The 17,080-nt window shown below is 45.2% G+C and overlaps 2 protein-coding genes across 2 annotated transcripts in view; one reads left to right on the top strand and one right to left on the bottom strand.

Annotated features, from left to right (window-relative positions):
* pigl (phosphatidylinositol glycan anchor biosynthesis, class L) overlaps positions 1-17,080 on the top strand; it is a 131,839-nt gene that overhangs the window by 36,032 nt on the left and 78,727 nt on the right. The window contains exon 3 of the mRNA XM_085965104.1: positions 12-93. Within this exon, the coding sequence (XP_085821230.1) occupies positions 12-93 (82 nt within the window). The remainder of the gene's footprint in view (positions 1-11; positions 94-17,080) is intronic.
* The window catches only part of ncor1 (nuclear receptor corepressor 1), a 372,353-nt gene that overhangs the window by 341,947 nt on the left and 13,326 nt on the right, over positions 1-17,080 (bottom strand). The gene's annotated exons all lie outside the window — the stretch shown is intronic.

Here is a 17,080-nt window from a genome sequence, read left to right as displayed (position 1 = left end):
TGATTGGGTAGGACGATGTTTCTTTGCCCATTGCACTTGATGCGCATGGCGGGCCCGCGGCCTCGCCGTCCACTCTGCTGTGCCTGTCCACAGGTAGGTCAAAGCCTCGGCAGCCGCTGCCCGTAACACTCCCACAGGCTGCGGGTCTCAGCTCGGCCCAAATCTAACCCAGGCCCCGGGACCGGCCTGTAAATCAGCCTGACTGTAGAGGGAGCTTTACTCTGTATCTAACTCGTGCTGTACTGCCCTGGGTGTGTTGATGGGACAGTGTAGAGGGAGCTTTACTCTGTATCTACCCGTGCTGTACCAGCCCTGGGAGTGTTTGATGGGACAGTGTAGAGGGAGCTTTACTCTGTATCTAAGAACATAAGAAATAAGAGCAGGAGTAGGCCATACGGCCCCTCGAGCCTGCTCCGCCATTAATAAGATCATGGCTGGTCATCGACCTCAACTCCACTTCCTGCCTGATCTCCATATCCCTTGAATCCCCTCGTGTCCAAAAATCTATCTATCTCGGCCTTGAATATACTCAAAGACTCAGCATTCACAGCCCTCTAGGCAGAGAATTCCAAAGATTTGCAACCCTCTGAGTGAAGAAACTCTTCCTCATCTCAGTCTTAAATGGCCCCTATCCCTTATCATGATGCTATGCCCCCTAGTTCTAGACACTCCAGCCAGGGAAAACAACCTCTCAGCATCTACCCTGTCAATCCCCTTCAGAATCTCGTCATAGAGTCATAACGGCACAGAAGGAGGCCTTTCAACCCATTGAGTCCGTGCCAGAGCAATCCAGTCAGTCCCATTCCCCGCTCTATCCCCATAGCCCTACAAGTTTATTTCCCTCAAGTGCAAATCCAATCTCCCCATGAAAACATTAAGTTTTTCCGCTTCCACCACTTCCGTTGGCAGTGAATTCCAGGTCCTCGCCACTCGCTGTGTAAAAACGTTTTTCCTCACGTCCCCCCTGTATCTCTTGCCCAAAACCTTAAATCTGTGTCCCTTAGTCCTTGTACCGTCAACTAGTGGGAACAGCCTTTCCCTGTCTATCCTTTCCAAACCAGTCATAATCTTCTACACCTCTATCAAATCACCCCAAACCTCCTTTGCTCTAATGAAAACAAATCCAGCTTCTCCAACATGTCCTTGTAGCGAAGATCCCCCATCCCCAGAACCATTCTGCTAAATCCCCTCCAAGCCCTTTCCAGGCCCTTCACATCCTTCCTAAAGTATGGTGACCAGAACTGGACGCAATACTCGAGTCGTGGCCTAACCAGCGCTTTATAAAGGTTCAGCATAATTTCTCTACTTTTGTACTCAATACCTCTATTTATGAAGCCCAAGATCCCATCTGCTTTGTTAACCATTCTCTCAATATGTCCTGCCACCTTCAGGGACCCATGGACATTAACTTCCAGGTCCCTCTGTCCCTGCACACTCTTTAAAACTGTGCCATTAAGTGTATATTGCCTCTCCCTGTTCCTTTTGCCAAAATGCATCACCTCACACTTCTCTGTATTAAATTCCATCTGCCACTTGTCTGCCCATTCTGCTAGCCTTTCTATGTCCTGTTACAGTTGATTAATATCATCATCACTGTTTGCCACACCCCCAAGTTTGGTGTCATCGGCAAATTTAGAAATTCTACTCTGTATTCCAATATCCAGGTCATTTATTTATATATATCAAAAAAAGCAGTGGCCCCAGCACTGACCCTTGGGGAACGCCACTGTCTACCATCCTCCAGTCTGAAAAACAGCCATTTACCACAACTTGCTGTTTTCTGTCCTTAAGCCAATTCCTTATCCAAGTTGCCACTGACCCACCTATTCCATGAGCCTCAATTTTGTTAACCAGCCTTCTATGTGGTACTTTGTCAAACGCCTTCTGAAAATCCATGTAGATTCCTTGATTATTGTTTCTAAAACTTTACCCACCACTGATATTAAACTGACCGGCCTGTAGTTACTAGGATTGGCCTTGCACCCTTTCTTGTCTGCCTCTCTTCCGTGGCCACATTCACGCCCGGGTGGGCCTGGAGATGGAGCACGCGGTGTCCGCCGGCACGCTCGATGCCTTCCGCAACCGGTGGGCATCGCTGGGGCTAGAGTGCATCATCACCCCAGCCAACTAAATTTTAATTTAATCTGTTAAGTTTCATTTAAAGTTTTATTAGTTGCAGTTTATTTGGTTTAGGGTGCATCAAAAAGAATACACCCTTTCTTGAACAATGGTATCACATTTGCCACTTTCCAATCCTCAGGCATCTCCCCCGCATCTAGGGAAGATTGGAAAATTATGGCAAGCCTTTCCGCTATCTCCTCTCCCAATTCCCTTTGCAACCTGGGATGCAAGCCATCTGGACCAGGCGACTTGTCCACTCTAAGCATACCCAGCCTCTCTAGTACATCCTCTCTATCAATTTTCACCCCTTCCATTGCTTCTACCTTTTCCACTTCTACCAATATTTTGTCAGCATCCACCTCCTTAGTAAACACCGATACAAAGTACCCATTGAGTATTCTAGCCTTGCCCTGCACCTCGAAGCATATATCACCTTCTTTGTCTCTAACAGGCCCCACCCCGCGTCTTACTACCTGCTTACTGTTTATATGCCGGTAGAAGAATTTTGCGTTCCCTTTTATGTTAACCTCCATTCTATTCTCATTCTTTGCCAATCTTATTTTCATCTTCACATCCCCTCTCAACTTATTGTATTTGGTCTGGTTCTCCCTTGAAGAATTCACCTGACATGCATCATACACCCTCTTTTTTTTTTCTTCATCATCTTCTCTATCTCCCTCGTCATCCAAGGAGCCCTTGCTTTGGTTCCCTTACCCTGCCCTCTTGTTGAAATGTACCTAGCTTGTACTTGGAACATCTCCTCCTTAAAGATCACCCATTGTTCCGTTACAGTTTTACCTGTCAGTCTTTGGTTCCATTTTACCCTGGCTAGATCCTTTCGCATCCCATTGAAGTTCGCCCTATTCCAGTTTAGATGTTCCACTCTAGATTGCTCCTTGCTCCTCTCCATTGCTAATCTAAATCTTATGATACGATGATCACTCGTACCCAAGTGTTCTCCCACAGACACTTGGCTGACCTGGCCCAGCTCATTCCCCAGCACCAGATCCAGCAATGCCTCTGTGGTGTATGTAACCGTTCCACCTTTAAGAGAACTATTTTAAGAGATGCACTACTTTATCTTGGCTGCTGTTTCTGTAATACCGGTGGTGACCACACCGGTATATAAGTGCTGTGTAATGATTTATTGGGCAGTTCAGCCCTGACCTTCGACTAGTAAAGACCTGTTAAAGTTATTCTTGTGGTCTGTGTGCAGTGATTCATATTAACCATAACTGGAACACACAGACTTAACAGTGGCGACGAGTACGATCTTACCCTGCGGCAGAGACATATCCAAGGCAGTTTAACGGGCGTCGAGAAGAGGCATCCGCCCTCATCATCCTGCTGAGAAAAGACTCGGGTCTGAAGAGCAAGGAAGAATCCTGACACGAAGCCTTCCATCAGCAACAGGCAGTGATCATCCCTTCTATCACGGTGGTGGGTAAGCCGATCAGCGACGTGCAGCAAGTCGGCCACGTTGGCTGTGAAGTAGGGGAGGGAAAAACGGAGGATATAAGGGCGGAGAACTCGACCACGGCCGGGGAAAAGAGCCGGACAGAAGTCGGGGCCAGAGGCGCTGAGACTGGGGCAGCGTAAGGCACGGGAGCCGCGGTGAATGCAAACGCAGCCGGTGTAAAAGACCGGGCTGCAAGCGGGCTGGGAGACGCAACAGCGTCGAGAGAGAGCTCGACCGCGACCGGGGGAAAAGGCCGGGCAGCTACCGAGGCCGCGAGGCGCGGGGGAAAATAAAAATGATTAACCGCGGAGAACTCAGCCGCAGCCGGGGGAAAGGACCGGACTGCAAGAGGGGCTGGGAGGCACGATTTGAGAACCGCTGGGGAGGGCGAACGCAGCAATACGGCAATCGCCATTACAGCCAGCGGGGGAGAAAGGCAAACGCGGGAAGCCGCCATTTTCGTAGGCGGGGGAAGAAGACAAGCGCGGGAAACCGCCATTTTGAAAAAAAAAGAAAAGAGAAATTTCTTTTTGTTTCTTAAGAAGATTGCGAGGATGCCTAAGCGTGGTAACATCAACGATTTCGATGCCGATGTTGAAGATTGGGCCACGTATGTAGAACGCATAGAGATTTATTGTAAGGCAAATAAAATATCAGATGAAGATAAAGCACTAACCTTACTAAACTCAATGGGTGCGAAGACATACGGGCTATTGAAGCATCTTCTATCACCAGCTAAACCGGCGGATCAGGCTTTCGCTAATATTGTTGCTGTCCTGAGAAATCATTTGAACCCCACACCGCTGATGTTAGCGGAGCGATTTAAATTTTATGCGAGAACGCAACTGAAAGAGGAAAGCAACGCGGAGTATTTAATTGAACTGCGTAAGCTAGCGAAATACTGTCAGTTTGGGGAAAGACTGACAGAGGCACTGAGAGACAAATTCGTGTGTGGATTGTCGAAAGAAGGAACACAAAAGCGGCTGCTTGAAGAGAATGATCTTACACTTGATAAGGCTGTCACTATTGCAGCATCGCACGAAGCCGCAGCGAGAGGCACTGCGGAAATGCAGCTGAAGGCAGCGGTACTCAGCGTAGATCAAATGGCTTTGGGTATAGCGAAATGTTATCGTTGTGGAAAGACAAAACACGATCAGAACCAATGCTGGTTTAAAAACCAGGAATGTAGAAAATGTGGCAAGCTTGGTCACATAGCTAAAGTATGCCGGTCAGGAAAGAAGACCAGCAACAAAAAGTCACCGCAGGAAAAGTGCAGAAAGGTACATAAGGTGGCTGAGAAGAGTTCGGATGAACAGAATTCGGATTCAGACTCCAACAGCAAGGAACTAGGTAGTCTGAGAATTCACAATATGAGTAAGGAAGCTGACCTACAAACTATCTGGGTCACACTTCAGATAGCAGGAGTCCAAGTGAAGATGGAATTGGACACCGGATCGGCGTTGACGGTCATGAATAAGCAAGATTACAAAAGGTTATTCACACATATTCCCCGACGGGATACGGAGATAGTATTGCAGACATACACGGGGGAAAGAGTATACCCCATCGGAAAGATAAAAGTCAAGGTGGTACACAAGGGCAAAGAACACCAAGGAATGGACTTATATGTACTACCTGAGGGAGGTCCACCACTTCTGGGACGGGAGTGGATCAGGAAAATAAATATGGACTGGCACTCCCTAAAAGCAATAACGGTAGATTCCGGAAAAAAATATGTCAAACCTGCACGATTGTCCAGAATATTGGATGAGGGCATATGCAGCAGTGACAGTGACAAAGCAGAGAGTGAGAACTCGGTGAAGACAATCAGCTCAGACTCTGGAACTGATGATGGTAAGACCAGCCCATGTGCAAAAGACAAGTCTAAAATGGACTTGCAGACTAATGATGGAAAAACGAAGGAGTGCATAAATGCTTCAGAAGAGAACAAAGTATCAGAACAGAATTCCACTGAACAACAACAACATAGTTTGACAGAGAATTCTGAGTCTGTTCTGAGGGCACTGCTGATTCAAAGAATGAAAAAGAATTGCTAACCAGAAATGAAAAGGAAAGTAAATCTGATAAACAAGTCACTCTGGTCCCGGATTCATTAACTCTCAATGGAGCAGTAGATTCTACCAATAGAAAGTCAAAGAGAAATTCTGATTCGGGTAGCATATCTGCATCCGATAGCGTTGACTTGAACATTTCCCTTTCAGGTGATCTCTCTTTTTAAACAAGGAAAGTGGCTCTCTATCAATACGGGGTAACCAAGCATACAACAAAACTCTGAAACGAACTAGAAAATTTGTTGTCGATGGAGTGGAAGTGAGTGTCACTACTTCAAAGATTATTGGTGAGGATGAGAAGAAAGCTGAGGAAATGCGATTCCTAAGGCGGCAGGAGCTGCGAGAGTTGCGGTTGCTTCAGAAGGAGGAACACTGGGCTCGAACTCAACTCAATTTCAAACTACAACAGCAATTAGAACAAATGATTTGCCGTTTTGAGCAAGAGATGAATGCAAAGAAAAAGTTCTTTGACACAGAGTTGGAGAATCTGGAAAGACAGCAGAAGCAGCTGATTGAGAAAATGGAACAGGAACACACAAACCGTCTGCGCGATGAGGCCAAACTAATCAAAGCTGAGCAAGAAAGGGAATATGTCAAATTCATCGATCAGTTGAAAGCTAAGAAGAAAGAGCACCCTTTTGTGAGCAGTGTCAGCAGTAATAAGCCACTCAGGGAATTGGTGGCAGAGGCAAAAGCTGAAGTGATGGAGGAAATAGAAGACAATAGAGAGGAAGCAGAAGATGATGACTCATCTGAACCATTATCACCCCTACCAGGTCACGCACGTGGTCCCTCCGAACTGAGCCAAATCAGTCTGGAAGCAGAAAAACTTCCCAAGGTACTCGAGCCTTTAGAAGTCAACAATGCTGGTTCTGAAGTTACGAAAGTTCAAGCTGTTAAGTCCAGTGAAGGACTATTAGATGAGTCACCCCAGCAACGAGAACCAGAGTCCCCTGAAAGGCGTTATCCGTCTCGGATCAGGAGGCCTCCTCAGAGACTGAATCTGTGAACTGTTTTTACATGAAGTTGTGTATATATGTTATGTTAATGGGGAATATATACTGTTAAGCTAAAAAGGGAGGATTGTGGTGTATGTAACCGTTCCACCTTTAAGAGAACTATTTTAAGAGATGCACTACTTTATCTTTGTGGTGTATATGCCTTTAAGAGCCCCAGGTGTGCGTAATGCCGGTAATTGCCACTTGGGCTATATAAGCCTGTGTATTGTGTATATCCTTTAGAACCCCCCCCCCCCCCCCCCCCAGACTTGCTTAGTAAATACCTATGAACCAACTCCTGTCTTCAGTGTCTTTATCTACACACGGACACTACAGTGGAAACGGACTTACCTGCAATTCGGCAGCACCTCAAGGACATCGATTCCTCCAGCGTCCAGAAGACTCAAGGAAGTAATAGAAACTGGTTTCACCAGCTGGCCAAGCTGGTGGCAGGTACTGCGCTAATCCTTCCTGGGCGTCAGGCTGGGGCTCCAGCGGCGGGCTCTACAACTGAGACAGGCAGCGAAATCGGAGGCAAGCAATAACGGACTGGGAGGGTAAACTCGGGAGACGGCCGGCGCGGCAAGCAGGTCAGCATTTAGACCTCCGTCGGGAACGAGTCTCCAACAGTGAATAAACGGAAACCACAGTAAGACAGCATTGTTATCGGTAGCAGCGGCGGGAAAGCGCAGGAAGCGCCATATCGTTGCTACAGAGAAAAAAAAAAGCACGGGAAAAGCCATTTTTTTTTTTGAAATGCCTAACTCTGGCAATATTGATGCTTTTGATAACGAAACAGAAGCTAAGTTTGGCAATATTGATGTTTTTGATAACAAGATAGAGGATTGGACCACATATGTAGAAAGAGTGGAGGTGTTTTGCACCGCAAATGGAATAGAAGATGAAAAAAAAGCTTCAGTGCTTCTGGATCTAATGGGCGCAGAAACATACAAGCTGTTACGCAACTTAATCACTCCAGCCAAACCGATGGACAAGAATTTTGAGGAGATTGTTGATACCCTACACTGCCAATTCGAGGCAGGACTGGCAGATTCTCTGCAAGACAAATTCATCTGCGATCCCCTAAATGTAAAAACACAAAAAAAGGTATCTTCTGGAAAAGATTTAACACTGGACAAGGCTTTCAGTGCAATAGGAGCGGCAAAGATACAGCAAAGGCCACAGGACTTCGGCACCCATGAAATGACACGGGGTTTCAAGAGATGTTATCGCTGCGGCAGATCCAACCATGACCAGAGGGATTGCTGGTTCAAAGAAAAAGCATGCAGGCGATGCGGAAAGATGGGACACATTCCACGTGTATGCCGATCTGAAAATAAAAAATCCACTAACTGGAAGAGAATCAATAAGGAAAAGCACAAAGGTACAAATGATGACGGACAGTAGCTCCAAAGACCAGAAGAGCGATAGCGACTCCAGGAACAAGAGACTAAGCTCTCTCAAATTACATAATGTAATTGCCAATGAAGATTACCAGACCATTTGGGTTACCCTCATAATAGCAGGGTCCCCAGTTAAAATGGAGTTAGATACAGGATCAGCTCTAACCATAATAAATCGACGAGATTACGAGAGGCTATTTTCGCATATACCTCTAAAAGACACATCCATTATCTTAAAAACATATACGGGGCAGAAAGTATACCCCAAAGGAAAAATAAAGGTGCCTGTGGTATACAACGGCAAAGAAATACAAAAGTTGTATTTATACATTCTACAAGATGGTGGTCCACCGTTGTTGGGACGTGAATGGATAAGGAAGATACGTTTAGACTGGCACTCCATTCAGGCACTGACGGTGACCAGTAAGGAAAAAAACAATGATGACATCACACCTGAACGATTAAAAGACATCTTTGCCAACGCCAAAGAAGTGTTTCAAGAAAAACTAGGAACCTTGAAAGGCATCACCGCCTCAATAAAAGTGGAAGATGCAGCAATTCCAAAATTTTTTAAGGCAAGACCGGTGCCATACGCAATACGTCCGGCAGTCGAGGCAGAGCTGGAGAATTTGGAAAAGGCAGGCGTATTATCCAAAATAGATTGGAGCGAATGGGCAACACCCATCGTTCCAGTCATCATAAAAAGCATTGAAAAATAACTCTGAGGAACAGAGAAAAATTCGCATCTGTGGGGACTTTAAGGTGACTGTAAACCCGGTCCTTCACACGGTACAGTATCCTCTTCCGAGGATAGAAGATATTTTCGCCTCACTATCCGGAGGAAAACGTTTCACCAAAATTGACTTGGCACAGGCATATCTACAGATGGAGGTTGAGGAGACCTCTAAAAAGTATCTCACAATAAACACACACAAAGGCCTGTACCAGTACAATCGACTGGTTTTTGGAGTAGCATCAGCTCCAGCTATCTGGCAAAGAGCTATGGAGCAAGTCCTGCAAGGGATTCCGGGGACTCAGTGCTACCTAGGCGACATCCTTATAACAGGAGAAAACGACAACGAGCACCTTGCCAATTTGGAGCAGGTGCTCACTAGGCTGAAAGAACGGGGCCTACGAGCAAATCGCCCCAAGTGCGAATTTTTCCAAAATCAGATATCATATTGTGGCCACATAATTAATAAGGAAGGGTTGCATAAGTCACCTGAAAAAATTGAAGCAGTTATAAAAGCCCCAGCACCTGAAAATGTTTCACAATTGAGGTCATTCCTGGGATTAATAAATTACTATCATAAATTTTTACCGAACTTATCAACTATTCTACACCCTCTTAATGATCTTCTACGCACAGGAGTGATTTGGAAATGGAACGAAGACTGTAAACGTGCCTTCCATAAATGTAAAGACTTAATCACATCCGAGAAAGTTTTGGCTCATTACAACCCATCACTACCAATCAGACTGGCGTGCGATGCATCCCCTTACGGCATAGGAGCGGTATTGTCCCATAGATTCCCTGATGGCTCGGAACGGCCGATAGCTTTTGCGTCACGCTCATTGAACTCAGCTGCGCGTAACTATTCCCAGATAGACAGGGAAGCACTCAGCCTGGTATGGGGAGTGAAGAAATTCAACCATTACCTACACGGACAAAAATTTACCTTGCTGACTGACCATCAACCCCTCATCTCCATATTCAACCCTAAGAAAAGTGTCCCCATTATGACGGCACAAAGACTACAGAGGTGGTCCCTTTTTCTAGGGGCACACCAATACAACATTGAATACAAAGGGTCAAAACAGCATGGGAATGCTGACGGTTTATCGTGCCTGCCGTTGCCAACGATAGAAGAGGCACCTACAATAGACCCAGTAGAGATATTCCACTCTACCATAGTGGAATGTCTACCGGTGACAAATTCTGCCATTGAAAGGGAGACAAGAAATGACCCTACTCTCTCACGGGTCTACGATTTAACAATGAAGGGATGGCCAGCACATGGCGAACCACTGTTGCCAGCATTCTCGCAAAGAAGAGAACAGCTGTCAGTGTGCCGAGGAACCTTGATGTGTGGATCCAGAGTGGTGATTCCACCCAAACTCCAGGATAAAGTGCTAAAGGAGCTTCACGAGGGGCATCTGGGTGGAGTGAAAATGAAGAACCTAGCTAGGGCGTTTGTATGGTGGCCAGGTATCGATGGAGACATCGAAGACATGACCAAGAGCTGCCTAGGATGCCAGAAGGTCCAAAATGCTCCGCCACAGGCCCCTCTGCATCCATGGGAGTGGCCCTCATCTCCCTGGCAAAGGGTGCACATCGACTTTGCTGGTCCGTTTATGGACTCAATGTTCTTAATCGCAGTTGATGCACACTCCAAGTGGCCGGAGGTAATAAAAATGTCCTCCATCACCACGTAAAAAACCATCACAGTATTAAGGACCATATTTGCCAGGAATGGGTTGCCGGAACAGATATGTTCTGATAATGGACCACAATTTGTGTCCGAAGAATTCAGAAAGTTCTTAAAGAACAATGGGGTAAAGCACTACACGTCCGCCCCATACCATCCCGCCACCAATGGATTGGCTGAAAGGTTAGTCCAGACCTTTAAGAAGGCCATAAAGGCCATGGGTAATGAAGACATAAAACTTCAGCACAAGGTGGATAACTTCTTATTTGCATATAGGAATGCAACACATATGGTTACAAACCAAACTCCCGCCATGATGTTCTACAATAGAAACCTAAGATGCCGGCTGGATTTGGTCAAGCCCAACATCCGAAGGGACGTGGAGAACCGGCAGTTTCAGGGCATGAATGAAAGGCCAACTAGGGCCTTCCAGATAGGCCAACCGGTTTTGGCCTGGGACTACCGTACCGAGAAATGGCAGCCTGGAACTATCTGCACACGACTAGGACCACTGATGTATACCGTGGACATCGGAGAAAGCATAATAAGGCGCCATGCTGACCAAATCATCAAGTCATCCGAAAAGGGACAACCTACACCACCACGCTATACATCTAATGATGAAGTAGAGATACCCATATCTACCTCCGATCCGGTGATACTGGAACCCGATGAACCCGACACTGGCCTTCAAGCCGAATCAGCCTTGCCAGAAGAACCTACGACACCACCAGAAACTACTACACCCCCGAGGCGTTATCCGGACCGAGTCAGGAAGCCTCCTGAGAGACTAACTTATAATTAATTAATACAGCAATGTATATTATTTTGCATATAACATGTAATTAATAATTACTTAAAATATGATGTACTAGTTAGCTAGAAGGGGAGGAATTATGGTGTATATGCCTTTAAGAGCCCCAGGTGTGCGTAATGCCGGTAATTGCCACTTGGGCTATATAAGCCTGTGTATTGTGTATATCCTTTAGAACCCCCCCCCCCCCCCCCATACTTGCTTAGTAAATACCTATGAACCAACTCCTGTCTTCAGTGTCTTTATCTACACACGGACACTACAATCTTGGCTGCTGTATACTGTAATACCGGTGGTGACCACACCGGTATATAAGTGCTGTGTAATGATTTATTGGGCAGTTCAGCCCTGACCTTCGACTAGTAAAGACCTGTTAAAGTTATTCTTGTGGTCTGTGTGCAGTGATTCATATTAACCATAACTGGAACACACAGACTTAACAGCCTCCTTCCTAGTTGGGCCAAGAACATACTGGTCAAGGAAATTCCTCCCCCTCCTTTCCCTTTACCCTAGCATTATCCCAATCGATATTTCGGTAATTAAAGTCCCCCAATATCACCACTCTATAGCTCTTGCATATCTCTGCGATTTCCCTGCAGATTTGCTCCTCCACCTCCCTCTCACTATTTGGAGGCCTATAGAATACCCCCAATAGCGTGATCATACCCTTTTTGCTCCTCAACTCTAACCAAATGGATTCTGTCCTTGTCCCCTCAAGAACATCCTCCCTTTCCAACACTACAATGTCTTCCTTAATCAACACTGCCACTCCACCACCCTTTTTTCCTTCCCTATCTTTTCTGAACACCTTGCACCCTTGAATATTAAGTGGCCAGTCCTCACCGTTTTTAGGCCACGTTTCCGTTATTGCCACAACATCATATTGCCGCACAGCCAATTGTGCTTGTAGCTTACCAACCTTATTCACCACACTTTGTGCAATTAGGTACATGCATTCTAAATCCATTTTTGATTTTTTTGTAGTCTTTCTTTGTCTGCTCCTATCTAATATGGTACTACTGCTGCCACTAGTACTATCCAACACACTCACTCTTTTATGCACCTTATTGTATGTTTCAATGAGATCACCTCTCATTCTTCTAAACTCCAGAGAATATAGGCCCATTCTACACAATCTCTCATCATAGGACAGCCCTCTCATCCCAGGAATCAATCTAGTGAACCTTTGTTGCACCGCCTCCAAGGCCAAGTATATCCTTTCTTAGATAAGGAGACCAAAACTGTGCACAGTACTCCAGGTGTGGTCTCACCAAGGCCCTGTACAATTGTAACAAGACTTCCTTACTCTTATACTCCAACCCCCTTGCAATAAAGGCTAACATGCTATTTGCCTTCCTTATTGCTTGCTGTACCTGCATGCTAGCTTTGTGTTTCTTGCACAAGGACACCCAAATCTCTCTGAACACCAGCATTTGAAAGTTTCTCACCATTTAAAAAATATTCGTTTTTTCTATTCTTCCTACCAAAGTGAATAACCTCACATTTCCCTACATTATACTCCATCTGCCACCTTACTGCCCACTCACTTAAGGCTGGATTTTGTGAATGGAGGTGAGTTGGAGGCGGGACTGCTGCTTGTCGTGTCAATGTTCCGCCTCTATCCTCGCCTAACCATTCAGAGGGATTTTCCCCTGCTTGAGCTTGTTAAGCCTGCGCTGCGGGTTCAGCAGGCCAATTCGGGAAAAAGTCACTGACAGCTCATGTCAACGTCGGACGTGCCATCTGTCAAGACTTCTTGAAAGAAGAAATGACGGCGTTTGACAGCTCTGTGAAACACTGACATTCTCTTTAGGTTGATAAGTCTCTGTGGTGAGGACTCATCAAACATTGAAAATTAGTAAATTTAAGATGTCTGATGGATCAGAGGGTCCATCAGCCATTACCTGAAATTGACAAGGTGGATGTTCCCCCTCCCGATCCACCGCGGCTAAAGGCTGTAGAAGGAAAAAAGGTAAGTGAACACTTTTTTAAACTAATCACTCACCTTGCTTACTTACCACTCCACACTTGCACCCATCACTCACCTCTACACCTTACTTCCAGGTGCCTCCGACCACCGCAGACCTCCTCCACGTCTTCTCCAACCCGGCGGGTTTCCCCGAGGTCGGGAAGCCTTCACCTGTGAAGGTAAAATGGCACTAATCCTTTTTTCTGCCTGTCAACAGGCAGTTAAAAGGATTAAAAGCCTTTCCCGCCTCCAGGAGACGGGACCCAAAGCAGCACATCTTCCCGCCTCCTGGCAAGTGGGCACAGAGGCGGGATGGGGCGGGTTTGCCACCCGCCCCCAATTTCTCCGATTTTTGCGTGCTGTCCATGCCCGCTTCCTCGGGGCTTGGAAAGTCCAGCCCTTAGTCTATCTATATCCCTTTGCAGACTCTTTGTGTTCTTCTCACAGCTTTGTATCATCAGCAAACTTGGATACATTACACTCGGTCCCTTCATCTAGGTCATTAATATAGATTGTAAATAGTTGAGGCCCCAGCACTGATCCTTGCGGCACCCCACTAGTTACAGCCTGCCAACCTGAAAAAGATCCATTTATCCTTACTCTCTGTTTTCTGTCCGTTAACCAATTCTCTATCCATGCTACTATATTACCCCAAACCCCATGAGCCGTAATCTTGTGTAATAACCTTTTATGTGACACCTTATCGAATGCCTTTTGGAAATCCAAATATACTACATCCACTGGTTCCCCTTTATCTACCCTACTAGTTACATCCTCAAAAAACTCGAATAAATTTACTCTGTATCTAAACTGTGCTGTACCTGCCCTGGGAGTGTTTGATGGGACAGTGTAGCGGGAGCTTTACTCTGTATCTAACCCATGCTGTACCTGCCCTGGGAGTGTTTGATGGGACAGTGTAGCGGGAACTTCACTCTGTATCTAGCCCGTGCTGTACCTGCCCTGGGAGTGTTTGATGGGACAGTGTAGAGGGAACTTTACTCTGTATCTAACCCGTGCTGTACCTGCCCTGGGAGTGTTTGATGGGACAGTGTAGTGGGAGCTTTACTCTGTATCTAACCCGTGCTGTACCTGCCCTGGGAGTGTATTTAACCCCATTCTGTGCCTAACCTTGATGAGACAGTCCAATGTTTTTTGATAAATTTAAAATTTAGTCCCAAATCTAAATACAAAAAGAAATAACTTTCATTTCTTTAGCGCCTTTTACAACCTCATGTCCCAAAGTGCTTCACAGCCAATAAAACACTTTTTGAAGTATAGTCACTGTTGTAATGAAGGGAAGTGTTACAGTCAATTTGGGCACAACAAGCTCTCAAGATAAATGGCCAGATATAAAAACAGAACATGCCGGAAATACTCAGCAGGTCAGGCAGCTTCTGTGGAGAGAGAAACCGAGTCAACGTTTCAGGTCGATGTTCTGATGAAAGGTCATCGACCTGAAATGTTAACTCTGTTTCTCTCCACAGATGCTGCCTGACCTGCTGAGTATTTCCGGCATGTTCTGTTTTTATTTCAGATTTCCAGCATCCGCAGTATTTTGCTTTTGTAAATGACCAGGTAATTTGTTTTAATGATGTTGATTGATCGGTAAATGTTTGCCGGGACACTGAGAGAACTCCCCTACTGTTCTTCGAATAATGCCATGCGATCTATTGTGTTCACCTCAGAGGATAGAAGGGGCCGGAAACAGCAACTCTGACAATGCAGTAATCTTTCATTGCTGAGGTAAGGTGTCAGCGATGTGCTCAAGTCTCTGGAGTTAGGCTTGAACCCAACGACCTTCTGACTTAGGCTAGAGAGCTACCACTGAGCCAAGGCTGACACCCGTGTGTGTGTGTTCCAGATTCAGGTCAATATTCCTTTTAGAATAATTACTTATTCTCAGCCAGACTCTCTTATCAGCTGAACCAGGATCACTGATTCATTCATGTAGTGTGAATGTAGATGACTTTCAGTGCAGTCTGGGTGAGCCAGGTTTTATTGCTGTGTGTGGAGTGATCGTTGAACTGACAATAACATTTTCTCCCTTCCCCACATGTGTAATATTTCTGTGGGGAAATTTTTGCAAGGATGGAACTAAAAGAGTGACAGAAACGGGCAGAAAACAATCTGATGGAATTTGCTTATTTGTCCTGATCTTGTCATATCCTGTACTGGGCATACATTATTTGTGATGCTGGAGTCTGATGCCTGCTGTTTTCAGCAGGTGCTGTTGTACGTGGGATGGTTGTTGAAGAGCTGGATTAAAGTAGCAGTGCTCTGTCACATTGTGGGCAACTTGAATATTTGAAGGATGAGGTCAAGGGCCGAGTCTGTCAATCGTCGGGAAAAGCCTTGTTGGGGAAATCATTGTTGGCTATTCAATCATACCTCAGAGTTTTATATATTTTCTAAACCTATTATCTTTTGTCTAATAGCCATAAAGATTGTGGTGAAATGAAGCTTGCTTTATAAGCTTTCATATGCAGGCTGTGACTTGGATTTCTTTTAAAAGGGGTTGGTGGCGTCATCCGAGTCTCAATGTGGGCAGTGGCTGGACAGAACCTTGGCTCCTTCCCTATGTTGCTAAAACTAAGCCATAGATTTACACATCAATGATTGCATCAGAGTCACTTGGTAACTAGAAACATCCCCTGTTTACTAATATGGCCCAAACTCGAATCTTACAGCACAGAAGGAGGCCATTCATACCTGTGCCGGCTCTTTGAAAGAGCTCTCCAATTCATGCTCCTCCCCCGCTCTTTCCCCAGAGCCCTGCAATTTTTCCCATTTCAACTATACAATTCCCTTTTGAAAGATACTATTGAATCTGCTTCCACCACCCTTTCAGACAGTGCATTCCAGATCATCATAACTTGCTGTATAAAAAAAGATTCTCATCTTCCCTCTCGTTCTTTTGCTAATTACCTTAAACCTGTGCCCTCTGGTTACTGACCCTCCTGCCAGTGGAAACAGTTTCTCCTTATTTTATCAAAAGCCCGTATTATTTTGAACACCTCTATTAAATCTCACCTTAACCTTCTCTGTTCGAACTTCCTTGCGTTGTACTATGTGCCTCTCTTTATAAGTTATAGCTGCAGTCCTTACTGTTTCCAGGGAGCACAGATATAATTAAAAGCTGCAATTCTAGTATGTGTGCAATAAGTGTGCCAGCCCACAGCCCGATTTGTACGATTTAATAAAGCAATTGGTTCTTAAGAAATCTCTCTCTAAATAGTTAACATTGGTACTTTGGCATTTATGGATGAGGAAGATCAGAATATTTAGGTGTAAAATACATTCTATTTTTATGCTAGTTGCTCTATTCATATAGATTGGGCAAACCAGATTTGTAGTAGTGTAATAGTGCAGAAGACGAGTTCATGGAATGCATTCAATAGTTTTCTAGATCAATATGTCGAGGAACCAACTGGGGAACAGGCTATTTTAGATCTAGTATTGTGTAATGAGACAGGGCTAATTAATAACCTTGTAGTAAAGGAGCCTCTGGGGTGCAGTGATCATAATATGATAGACTTTTATATTGAGTTTGAGTGATTTAGTTAAGTCCGAAACTAGGGTCTTAAATCTGAACAAAGCAAACTACGTCGGTATTGGAGATGAGTTGCCTAAGATAGGTTGGGAAACTGGATTAAAAGATATGATGGTAGATAAGCAATGGCAAACACTTAAATAAAGAATTCATAATTCACAACGAATATACATTCCTAAACCCCATGGGAAAAATGGTCCAACTGCGGCTAATGAGAAGTTAAAGGATAGTATTGTAGGAATGTCTAGTTCCTATCAAAAGACTG

This window comes from Somniosus microcephalus, chromosome 22 (genome assembly GCF_052327205.1).
Source record: "Somniosus microcephalus isolate GS21.2 chromosome 22, FLI_Smic_1.0, whole genome shotgun sequence".
NCBI classification, from domain to species: domain Eukaryota; kingdom Metazoa; phylum Chordata; class Chondrichthyes; order Squaliformes; family Somniosidae; genus Somniosus; species Somniosus microcephalus.
This window is presented reverse-complemented; position numbering and strand designations above follow the sequence as displayed.